This window comes from Psilocybe cubensis, chromosome 9 (genome assembly GCF_017499595.1).
Source record: "Psilocybe cubensis strain MGC-MH-2018 chromosome 9, whole genome shotgun sequence".
Taxonomy (NCBI): Eukaryota; Fungi; Basidiomycota; class Agaricomycetes; order Agaricales; family Agrocybaceae; genus Psilocybe; species Psilocybe cubensis.
This window is the reverse complement of record NC_063007.1, coordinates 1,468,067-1,480,117: the sequence shown is the minus strand read 5'-3', so window position 1 is coordinate 1,480,117 and position 12,051 is coordinate 1,468,067. Positions and strand designations below refer to the sequence as shown.

The 12,051-nt window shown below is 42.5% G+C and overlaps 5 protein-coding genes across 5 annotated transcripts; 4 read left to right on the top strand and 1 right to left on the bottom strand.

Moving 5' to 3' along the window:
* Positions 1–2,297: 2,297 nt before the first annotated feature.
* On the top strand, positions 2,298–2,708 carry JR316_0009902 (uncharacterized protein; the record flags this gene model as incomplete). The annotated part of the gene is made up of 2 exons (XM_047895582.1): positions 2,298–2,415; positions 2,479–2,708. 2 exons carry the CDS (start codon positions 2,298–2,300, stop codon positions 2,706–2,708), a joined length of 348 nt encoding a protein of 115 aa, XP_047745301.1.
* A 683-nt stretch (positions 2,709–3,391) lies between these two features.
* JR316_0009901 (NAD/NADP-dependent indole-3-acetaldehyde reductase) lies at positions 3,392–4,391 on the top strand (the record flags this gene model as incomplete). The annotated part of the gene is made up of 3 exons (XM_047895581.1): positions 3,392–3,883; positions 3,949–4,187; positions 4,247–4,391. The coding sequence occupies 3 exons, from the start codon at positions 3,392–3,394 to the stop codon at positions 4,389–4,391; spliced, it is 876 nt and encodes a 291-aa protein (XP_047745300.1).
* A 1,349-nt stretch (positions 4,392–5,740) lies between these two features.
* On the top strand, positions 5,741–7,367 carry JR316_0009900 (uncharacterized protein; the record flags this gene model as incomplete). The annotated part of the gene is made up of 8 exons (XM_047895580.1): positions 5,741–5,799; positions 5,856–5,883; positions 5,941–6,099; positions 6,155–6,221; positions 6,275–6,495; positions 6,551–6,719; positions 6,782–6,803; positions 6,863–7,367. 8 exons carry the CDS (start codon positions 5,741–5,743, stop codon positions 7,365–7,367), a joined length of 1,230 nt encoding a protein of 409 aa, XP_047745299.1.
* Positions 7,368–8,171: 804 nt separating this feature from the next.
* JR316_0009899 (Vacuolar protein sorting-associated protein 64) lies at positions 8,172–8,795 on the bottom strand (the record flags this gene model as incomplete). The annotated part of the gene is made up of 3 exons (XM_047895579.1): positions 8,172–8,279; positions 8,345–8,437; positions 8,550–8,795. The coding sequence occupies 3 exons, from the start codon at positions 8,793–8,795 to the stop codon at positions 8,172–8,174; spliced, it is 447 nt and encodes a 148-aa protein (XP_047745298.1).
* Positions 8,796–10,328: 1,533 nt separating this feature from the next.
* On the top strand, positions 10,329–11,366 carry JR316_0009898 (uncharacterized protein; the record flags this gene model as incomplete). Its single annotated transcript, XM_047895578.1, has 4 exons — positions 10,329–10,425; positions 10,482–10,802; positions 10,861–11,144; positions 11,193–11,366. 4 exons carry the CDS (start codon positions 10,329–10,331, stop codon positions 11,364–11,366), a joined length of 876 nt encoding a protein of 291 aa, XP_047745297.1.
* Positions 11,367–12,051: the final 685 nt, after the last annotated feature.

Below are 12,051 nucleotides of genomic sequence, written 5' to 3'. Positions count from 1 at the left end.
ATTCCCGAATGTTTTTGAGATCTGGGTAGAATGTTGTAAAATTGAATTGCTCTGGTCTGCCAATCAATTACCATCTAGCTGGAACCAATTCTGGACTGTTATCATATGGGATATTCCTGAAATATTTTATCCATGCAATATGTGCTGAAATAGGTCAAATACTATTCTGCATCCCACGTCCGTTGTATATTCTGCCATTCACATATTATTTAATCTCAATTTTTAAAGCTTATTGATTACATACCTTGATTTTCATACATCTGCAAAATTACCTCCACAGGTAGATTGCACTCAAACATGGTCTTAGCACTAAAGTTTTCCCGGACTTGACTAGGCAGTTCTTCATGCCAAAGACGACTAGCTATCTGTGCCTTCATGTAGTTTAAGAGGGATTGGGTTAGCTCAAAGGCATAATCCATGCTATCAGGATATGTGGAAAGGAATGTGCTACCAGTATAGCCTATACATCTTATTACTTATTACATATATTAATGGTCATCCGGTGTATGATTCAAGGCAGATATTCATTGGAATACAGAAGCGGATGGATAAATGGACCTGTCTGACAGCACAACACAACAACCAAGGTTCCACATGGAAAGCATTGTACTCCTGAGGTGGGCGTATTTCAGCATGCTATTTGTCCAACTTACTGGAAGAAGCACAAAAACTTACCAGGTTGGATATTGGATGACGGCCTACTACATTTGGTACTAGATCTAATCCTGGAAATAGTATGTCTTCAACTTGTCTTAACTTTTTTTTTTCTGATTGAATCAATTTCTAGCAAGCCAACCTGGCAATTCAGACCTTCCCAACATTCTGGAGATGATTAAGCCTTCCGCAAGCTCGCATACCGTGCCATAACTGTTGTGTTTGCATGTGCAGCGCTCTTCGCCAACTCTAATGCCGTTATCTCCTGTCTGTCAAGAAAGAATTCAGGTCATTTATTGACCGCAATGGGAATGATCATCCCATCCCATCCCATTCCATCTGGGGCTGTTTTGATCTACCATGCCGCAAAAACCCTTTGCGGAAAGAAAGGAATAAAGAGTCCACGCGTATGTAACCTGAAGTCCCAGGCCTGACTCGATATGAGTATGCGTTCTTGGCGAGGTATCTGAGTAATCATCTGAAGCTAGATCTGATCCTTTAGCAGACCACCTCCTCGTGCACTTCTTCTCTCTAGTGAGGTAAATCCTGATAGCTGCAGCGGGTACAATCTAATCCATCCCGCCAAGAAATACAGCCACATTCCGGCCACCAAATATATTGCATCTTGTCTACACAACAGAGCCCTCCATTTGTAGTGGTGCACATTTCTACTTTCTTTATAGAATATGTGGATATTGCAAACCTGGATCGATACAATATGATTATTGGAACACCTTTTATGCGGCGCCATATATAATTAAAAAAATTTCAGACAAACCTTTATTAATTAAAATAAGCATAAAATTTCTCTCAAAATACTTTTATAATATTTAAATGCTTTAATCTACCTGTTTAATGTGTTATAGATTTGAATAATCTTTCTATTTACTATCTTTTAATAATTTTTTCATACTCAAAATTTATTTGAAATATATACATCTCCTTTTTTATTATAATTTGAATACTTTTTTAATTTTTTAAAATTAATCTTTACAGAATTGTATATTTTTTCTCTATAATTCTTTGCATATTCCTTATATTACTTGTTTCATTTTATTTTAAGTGATATATATATAATATTACATTAAACCCTATATAATTTCTATATATTTTTGTTTTTTTTATTCATTCTCTTTTCAATATTGATTTTTCTTTAAATAATCTTTCAAGTATTATTTAATGAATATTTTGAACAAAAAATATTTTATTACTTAAAATTCTTTGGTTGATCTTTGCATTATCCTTGTGTAATCTTTCTCCAGTTATTGTTATATAATCTTGAATATTCATTAAATAATCTGCCGAGAAAAAATTTATTTTTTTTATACATTAAAATTCAAGTAATTTCTGAATAAATTGACCCATTTTATTCAATCCTTCATCCAGTGATATACATTTTGACAAAGAATTGATAGCCTCAAGGGTTCATGTGTCAAGCGCCTAGCATGTGCCATAGTTCTGACCAAGAAACAAAATATATCTACACGAGTATAAAAGTAGCATTGAATTATACGCGAAAGTCGGTAATACGCTTGTTCACTTACTCCTTACCTCAGTAATATTCGTATTCAGAACGTATGGCTTTGGCTACAGAATTTTCTTTTAAAATTTCCAGAGCTCTTTGTATATTGCTCACGGCATGTATGGTGGCATCATTGTCTCCTACTTCAGAGGTTCCGCAAGTCATTCCTGGTCCAGGGCTCCCGTCTCTGGAATCTCTTGGATTGACGTCCTCCGATCTTCATGTCGATCATTTAAAGAGTACGTACACAACTAGCGTGTCAAACAATATTCTCGGAAAGTCATATTTACTCATTTATTTAGGAGATTTGACCGCAAGGAAAGCAGAAATGATTACATGCGAGGACTTTGAAGGCTCTATGGTATCAGCAGCCAATGCCCAGGCGTGTATAAACTACTTAAACAGCATTGGTACAACGAGTTGCGGCGTCCCAGCAGACAGTTCGGATGTTATCTTCTGTGAGACAGCAGATGCCTACATATGGGGGACAAACCTCTGGGGTGCGGGCCAAGCAGAAACCGCGTCGTGGTAAGAATAAAAACTGTTGTGTTATTTTGACTGGACTTTATTTCTAACAACCATTTTGCCTTTAGTGCTGATATTGCTTTGACGGCGCAGAGTATCATAAATCAGTGTGTTACTGTTGGAATGGTCGAAGGTTGCACATTACATATCCTTTGGAGATTGTATGTAACTAACAGTATCTCCTTCAAACAGGCTACTCTCACTCTGCAGAAAATCCAAATATCTTGGTCAACATAGAGCCATATTCGTATTGTCTTTGAATTTTTTTGGCTATGGAACGCACTTCATGTTTGAAAGATTCCTCAAGTAGAACTCAAAATCTTTTTCACGTTTTGCAGAGGTTTTTGGGTCGTAATCCCACTCGCCAAAAATGGCCCCTTCATTACGTTTTTGTATTTAGTGCAGAGATGTATCCTTGCTAAGCCATTAATAAAAACGCATTAGGAATTCGCATTGAACTTACTTTGCTTATATTGAGAAGTCGTTAAATTAGCGATGACGTCTTGATACGATTTGCTTTGACAAAGTCCCATCCGGCACTTCTGGCCCTCCCGATAGCCGTATGTGTAACATTTCTGTTTTGATGAATGGTTGTTTGTCATATATTCGCCATACTTGAATCATTCGTGTGCATTTAAAAAGAAACACCGGTGAGACTCCCAGCGTCCCATTCTATCCCTTTTCTCTACTATGCCCAAGTTCTTCAAGCTCAATACCGCTGCAACTATCCCTTGGTTAGGTTTTGGAACGGGCACTGCTCTTTACAAGAAGGATGCTGCTGATTTCGTCAAACTCGCTATTGACAATGGAGTAACACACCTTGATGGTGCCCAGATATACGACAACGAGGAGAGTCTTGGTCGAGGCATCGCAAACTCTGGAAAACCACGCTCAGAGTTATTTGTAACAACAAAACTCTACTTGCCAGCACTTGAACCTGGAGAAACTATCGTCGAATCGCTAAAAAAATCGCTCTCAAAGCTTAAGTTGGACTATGTCGATCTCTTCCTCGTTCACGATCCAACGCCTGCAAGAAAAAAGGGTAACCTTGCTGAGGTATGGGAAGGAATGGAGGAGACATACCGCCTGGGCTTGTCCAAAGCGATTGGAGTATCCAACTTCCAGGTCAAAGATCTCAACACGGTTCTGGAAAACGCAAAGATTGTACCAGCTGTAAACCAGGTCTGCTCTCCTGATATTCAAGTTCAACCAAAAGACAGAAAGAATACTAACGTTGTGTCGTCTAGATTGAACTTCACCCCTATGTGTGGAAAGCGGCCAAACCAATTGTCGAGTTTTCCCAAGTAAAGGGCATAGCGATCCAATCGTATGGTGGCCAGACTCCCGTAGCTCGTGTCCCAGACGGTCCACTGAGTCCCGTACTAAAGCAAATCAGCGAGCGATTAACACAAACGCGTGGAAAATCAGTCACACCTGGACAGGTATTGAGTAAATGGCTGCTTCAGAAAGACGTCATTGTGATTACGTGGGTGTTTCATTTATGTTCTCCCACATTTACTTTCGTTGACCGCTGTGCAATTACAGGACTACTTCAAAGGTGTCCCGCCTTCAAGAATACTTAGATACTGAGAATGTACCAGACTTGACATCGGAAGAGATACATGCAATTGAAGAAGCTGGAGAAAAGTTGCACAAGAGAATTTTCATGCAACATGCATTCGACGAGTAGATGTATAGTACTGCAATGCATGTAGTTTGTGTCAGTGGTGCTGAACAATAACCAATGTACTCCTTGTCTTTCTTTGCTGGTTCTATCTTTCTTTTGAATTTTATTAGTACTACTCGTGGCAGTCGGGAAACACAATCCGATAACTCGGCCATTCCGGTTCGGAAGTTCAATCTGAGGTTGAAAATGTGTGTGAAAATATCACGTGTCAAGTCTTGTATATAAGCGATTTTTTTTTCTTCTTGTTCCTCACTCATTTCCTGGAGTCGCATTATTGTCCCCCTGCATATTCATCTATCGGCATGCAGGAGCCTACGGCGTCTTCTAGAAGGATTCTCGGTCTCAGCTGGAGCGCACTCTAGCCTTCGTTGGCAGTTAACGGATGTTGACTTGGGGTAGTGTTCCTTACCAGAGGCCATACATCTTTGTCTTTAAATCCACGTAGCTCTTTCTTTGCATTCAAACACGCTTCTATCCCTCTGAGGATTTTCTTTGGGCATCTTACTTCGTTTAAGGTTCGATATGTTGAAGCGAACGAGATGGAAACGGTTATTATTTCTGGGTATGGATCTTGATGTCGAGTCGGGATGCCGAAGGTTTTAAAGTGCATTGTAAAGGCTCAAAGTGTGTAACTTGTCCTAAAGATTCATCTATATGTTTGAAGGTTTCCGTTTGACGCCGCCATGAAGCTATTATCAACAACGAGGAGCATCATTCGACGTTCAGCGAGGCTAACAATCTTTCGCGCTCTTTAGAATCGGATTTTCACTACCCTTGTCACACAATACTGTCATCAAATTGTTGGACGACTCGGTGGCATCCCGAACGACAAGCAGCCTGGTAACTTGTAAGCGGCAGGAAAACTCATCTATCTTTGATTTCAAAGATGCACACAATATCCAATTGGAATAGAACTACATATCACAGAAAGGGTTGCAGACGAAGAATACCCTTCCAAAGCGACAACGCGAGAGAAATCGTCTTCATTTGTCAATAGTGCCTACTATGATGATGTTTCTTGTGGCCGCCGCATCCTGACAACCCTCTAAATTCCGTTTCTCGTCATCTGCGTTTTATCATTATTGCCCTTCCCGACAAGGCCCTCCGAGCAACCTTTGATCTTAAGCAAGCTATTTTGGATCGAACTCTGTGCATTGTTGGGAGTTCCAGTCCAGATTCTGAATCAGAATTTCTTCAGTGTGCAAGTTGGGACCCGACAGGATTGGACAAGCCACACAAATTCGGAATCATGCGATTTTACGAACGCTCGGGGCCAAATTGGATTTATGTTGGCAATAGTCTGAACGCGGTAAGAACCAAACTCAAATTTCACTTCATTTGATCAGCCTTTAATGTTGCTGCTTTACGCTAAGTTCAATCCCCTTTCAATCGACCGAGGTCCATTCGATGGGTGAGTGATCTAGAATTCTCTGGCTCACTAGGCATGTAGCTTACGCAACATCATAGGCATGTTGGGGGTGGGATGATTATGAAGGTCGGTTGATCCTTTTCCTGAACAACAGATGTATAAACTCATTCCCTTTCAATTCAGGAACTCACGAGTCCATGGACTCATTGGTTTGACACCAATCGCGACGATTTTGTAAACTCCTTGGGCTCTACCAAAGATCAACCATCGAAATGTGACCCAAATGATGCTCTTAACGATGTTTTATTTAGTGGACCAAATGGTCCACCTCTTTCTCTCGTTGTATGTTTATTCGATAGTGTCTCCTGTGTGTCTTTGTCTAATCCTATTTCTCAAGCGACGGGCAGAAGACCTAGAACCTATTGTCGAGCTCTCAGTGTCAAAGTGGTACGATGCTAGATTCGGTGCGCATGGTTCACCATTCATTATGATGCTTTTAATTATTTCGTCAAACCAGCGCACGACTTTTTAGATGCAAATCTGAAACCTCTTTCAAAGACCACCGCTGTCAGAGACTGGGTTGGCCACATTTTGCTCAGCCGCAGTATGAATATTGCGGCTAGTGCTACATCCACTCCAGAAGTCAAGCAACAGGCCAATATCAATGGTGTACCCGCGACGCTTTTCTTTAATTCAAACGCTATGCAGCGTCTGCTGCCTGATGCGGGTCCCTCACAGGTAGGATAAATGCGGTATAACTCGAAGGTCATCAAACTTACTGGAGTTGTCACAGGCGTATACCATCGTTAACGAGGTTTATGTTCAAGCTGTTAATTCGCTGGGGCTAAGCCTGTATTATGCTGATTACTCTACTAAGCCTCCGACACAGAGAATAACAGTTCAAGGATCAGAGGGACCCTTCGCTTTTCCTATTATCGAGTCCGGCGTGGAAGATTATCAAGGTATTAAAACCCTGGTCAACAAATCGAGCCTCGTACTCTACTCCCACAAAAGGCCATTACAGCCATGCTAATGGTTGATTTTTAGTGCGTCGGACTGTCCATTGACTTTCGTCCACTACGAACCCATACTGACATGTGAACAGTAATCCCATTTACTCTGCTCGCCGCGAAGGCTTGATGCAGTATGTGCCCCATGACGCGACCCTCAAGGCCGACGGGAAAATCTACGATGTCCTTGACCAATTTCTCACCAACCTACATGCATCGCCTGCATCGAAAGAACCGGAATCAGCCGAGTTTGAGCTCCTCGAGCTCCTCGCCACTCCTGACGCATCCTATGCTAAAGAATTTACCGCTCGAGTTAACACGTACCTCAAAAAAGTTGAGGAGCGAATGAACAGTGAAGTGGCCATCAAGATTTCAGCGGTGGAAGAATACATGGCGCTTGCAGACGGACGAAGGAGGTTGTATCGAGGTCGCGAGAACGAGAAAGAGTCGTCTGGGCTGAACGAATTTTTGCTTACTTTACCCATGGCTGATAAGACCCTACCGCTCACGCGCATGATGGAGGATGGGACAGTGACGGTTATGAGTCCTGAAGAGATCGAATTTTCAGCAAGAAGAATCGGGAAAGGAAACATGCTTTAGCTATGTATTATGCTAACGCTCCTGGTCTGGGAGGTTGTCCAGCCATGATGGCTCAAAGACATCGTCCTTAGTTTGGGCTTTGGTCTGTGCAGTGTGTAATTCATGTATAGTATTACTGTGTACAGGCACAAATCTATCAGAAAGTTCGCACGTCGCCTGGACACGCTTAGTAGAACTACAATAAACATTGCCGGTACCGAGTAATTGAGAAAATTATTTGGGTTTGAACGCCGCTCAGTTGAATTGAGTTTATCCTGTCTACAATCGTTCAAACCCCAGTGCTGTCGTGTCTGTAGCCCTGAGATTCTATTCGGGATTCGTTAACATAAATTCCATGAGTCTGCCTGTCGTGCCAATTTCCATGAACCACCGGCGGAGTTCATAGATTCCAAATGACGATTAGAGCTTAGAGCTTTATTATAACTCTCGGATCTTCCTTTTATCTGAGTATTCGGTACCGGGTGAACAGGGTTATGCAAGTCAAGTAAATTGACTGGTCTTTGCAGATGGCCGAAGCATAGTTGCTCACAAGTAAATATAGCTGCAGTCTTAATGTACATATAGAATTTGGGGCAAATATCATACCAAGCGATGAGTGACTGGCTTTGGTGGTAATAAATGTCAATGCAAAAATAACATGCCGTGTGTATGAGACCCCTAATTATATCGCCATGTATATCAAGGTGTTGTGTTGGGCTTGAAATAGTCCATGAAATGCTATTTGAACCAATATAGTACATCGCCACAATACAAAGTACATAGAAATACAAAGTTCTAAGAATTTTCTGACAGCGTTCCTTCTCATTATGATCGTGAACCTTTTATCGACACAGTTGCAATAATGGGGCTGACGTGAAGGTCGGTGATATATGCAGGTGTTTTCTCGTTTCGTACAATCCGGGAACCAAGGCTCTGGAGAGCGAGCATGTCAGACGGGGTAACTTGCGAAACGGAGTGCAGGAAGGTGAAATACGCACGATGGTGTCGCCTGATTTGAGAACAGTGTCGTTTGATATTCTCATTCCATTGACAAATGTTCCGAAAGCAGAGTCCAAGTCTCGGATATAGACCTGAGAAGAGAAAGAATATAGATTAGATACGTGAGAAATGGAAGATGGGGATGTGTGTGTGTGCATGTAGGAGAGCGCCGAACCCGAATGGTAGCAACATTTTAACACACACCTTTCCACCGTCGCACCAGATGTATGCGTGGGATGAGCTCAGAGGGAGAGGAGAGACCCCTGTGACTGAGTCTGTGGATTTAGGAGGGAACCAGCCATTGTTGGTCGATGGTATACGCGCTGCTTTGCCTGGCTCTGTTACTTCAATGGACCCTAAAATGACCTTTGTTGATGAAATTGGGATGTTCTTGGCCGTGAATGGAAATGTTCCGGGGGCAGGTGATAAACCAATGGTCAATGTAGACATAATTGAACAGAGATGACAGGGGTTCGAACAGAGTTCTAGGTGGGAAGAGCAATGGACAGGGAGTGTGGAACTGAGGTGTCTCCAGTCTGCTTTTATATTTCTACGACAGAAGATGATCGACCTCAAAGTGGAAATGCACGAGAACATGAGAAATTTTAGGGTACCGCACACAAGTCCAATTCCTCGGTAAAGGTGTCCTAAATAGAAGTGCCGTTGGATAAGAAATTTCTGACGGAATATATGCATGGAAAAAATCAGAGGAAGATCCAAGAAAGGCCGCTGTAAGATAAAAAGACGACGTAAGCATTACCGTGAGCGGTTACATTACTCTGTCCTCTCAGAGTCACTTCCTCACTGCTCTTGACGAGTTCCGAACGCCAAGCATCTGACTGGCCGATCGCCATGTCCAGCGCGGGGAGTGTGAGTAAAGCATCCAGCGTTCAGGTCTTGTGTAGATATCTTGTCTGAAATAGAGAATCCACAAGAGCAAGCGAGATGTTCCACGGCAAAATAGCACAATGTCGGGCCCACATGACACTGCGGGCGCCGACCGCTGTAAGTTAAACATACAGCAGAAAACTTACATGTCTTATGTAAGTTTCGCTGTAAGTTCAACATACAGCACACGTGTATGAAAAACAAACACTCGACAAAGACATATTGTGTTTGGTGGCTGTATGCCGACCAAACACAATTGCTGTAAGTAGACTGTAAATAAAATAAACACCTAAATTACACAAATTGTGTTTGTCCGGTGTTAGTAAAACATACACATTTTCTGTAAATGACACAAACAGCACTTGCTGTAAGTAAAATTTACATACAAAGAACACTATTTGTGTATGTCAGACTTACACCATTAAATGAATTGAAAAACTTGTGTAAGTATAACATACACAAATTGTTTTCTTTGTGTGTAATTTTTACTTACAGTAAGTGCTGTTTGTATTACTTACAGAAAATGTGTATGTTTTACTAACACCGGACAAACACAATTTGTGTAATTTAGGTGTTTATTCTATTTACAGTCTACTTACAGCAATTGTGTTTGGTCGGCATACAGCCACCAAACACAATATGTCTTTGTTAAATTTTTGTTTTCCCGACACATATGCTGTAAGTTGAACATACACCTAAACTTACATAAGACATGTAAGTTTACTGCTGTATGTTTAACTTACAGCAGTCGGCGCCCGCAGTGTGAAGCCACCTTGAGGATCTGGTTAGATGTAAGCAATAGGCGCCGCTGAGAGTACTCGCGATAAGTATTGTAGCGTGTCAAGTCGGATATATCAGTGCTGATTGCTGTCAATAGTTCAGAAACCTGGATAATGGTACGTTGACAGAAGGGAGAGCACACAACGGTTAAAGATAGAGTGGCCCGGCTTGAAGGCCGAATAAGCAAACCTCCCCTAAAGAGACAACACCACGTGACCATGGTATTTTTTCCTTTCCGTGTCGCGGGCTGTTGCGGTCCTTGGAAATTCCAGCAGGTCGTTCGTCGCCAGTGTCCCGTATCCCATTTCTACCAACATGTCCAGCGCAACCCGATGTTTGAGTTCGTCACTACGCGTAGCGACCTCCGCCCATTCTAGCTCGTCTTTGGCATGTGGCCGGGCGTTGACACTCGGTACTGCACTCGCGTTTGTTTCCAATTTCGCTCAGTTCCTTACGAGTTACTTGCAGGAACGAGATCTTATGGCCAGGCTGCTGTTGAACAACAAGATCCCTCACGGAAACAGTCAAATTCGATACCGCGGAGGATACCAGCGGTAAAATTCGCATCAAAACTCTGGAGACAGCACGGCCCACGGTCCCCAAACGAGGCACCTCAAACATCAAAGAGCGCAGAATCCCAAGAGTCGCAGGTGCCACCTCATTTTGCGGAATATATGAACCGAATATTTTCTCCTCTACAATTTCCCCCCGAGCTGGCGCAACGCGTGTTAACTCACAACAGTCATGCCTTGGCAAGGAGAGGCCATAACGCTGGTTTGAGCTTCATAGGTGTGTCCCATTCAAAGTCTCTAGTTATAATGAAGTTTAAACCTCTTAATACACCAAGGTCGCCGTGTGCTTTCGACATATCTTCTTTTTTTCCTCGAATCAAGTTCAAACCTGACGCCATCACATAACACCGAAGAAATCATATCCACCACTCTTCACACCAACCTTTTAGGGGAACACGTCGGACATGCATGGGGTGTTGGAAAAGTGTTGATATGGCAGCCAGCAGCTCCTCTGCACGACCTCTCTCCTTTGAATGCAACAGCACTTCGGGGGGCTGGGCTGTACAAGGTTCAAGGGGAGGCCGTTCAGGCTATGATTGGTGCAATCTACCAGCAACATGTGTGTAATTTAATCTCCATGCAATATGTTTTTTCATATGTCACATAGGGAGCTGCTGCAGCGTTAAATGTGTTCCATTCGCATTTGCTACCACTCCTGCGAGTCAAGGGTGGGCTACCTGCGGCATTCCACCAGGATGTCCGTATGGTCTCCAGGAAAATCAGACAAACTCAGCAGATTGAAGCTGCCGAGGCTGAGACACCAGTCAAAGTAGAAACATAGTTATGTTGACGACTTGCTATCATTATACCGTATGTTCTCGGCGTTCTACTCTTTTTCCCGTTTAGATGCTCACTTTCATTGCATTGTAGGCTTTCTAATATATAATATTCACTGACAATTCGAACCCGCCGGATACTCCTGCCTTTAAGTTTGCAGCTATCCGAAGTCAAAGGATGGGTTTCAATCCGGTTGAATCCCTGTAGCAGGCCGAGGGTGGCATGAAGATGCATCTCTGGGAATGTTTGGTCCTTCACGATAAAACTATCGGTGAAGTAATTACTTCCAATTTCAAGATGAACTAAACCAGCCTGGGTCTAGAATATCTCTTAGAGTGCCTCCTCCAGTTCCTTCATTCAGTGCGAGCATCAATTCAACCTTGATCCCTCGATGATCTCGTATCCAGTTTTCTATATTCCCCAAAGCATACAAGCCAGGTAGTTGCGACGCTGACCATTTCCGTATCTGTGTTTCTTGAGTTGTTTGATGGTCTTGTTGTGTGTCTGATATCCCAATCTAATGACACCGCTCCTGAAGTCTCAACTGCGAAGGCTGGGTACACGATTCTTTATTTATATATATAACTGGTGCTGTGCGAGATGACAAGTAACGACCTGAGTACGACAGTAATTGCATAATGAAGAAGTCCCTCCTAGTCATACGCGGAATTGTTTTTACCACTGTGTAG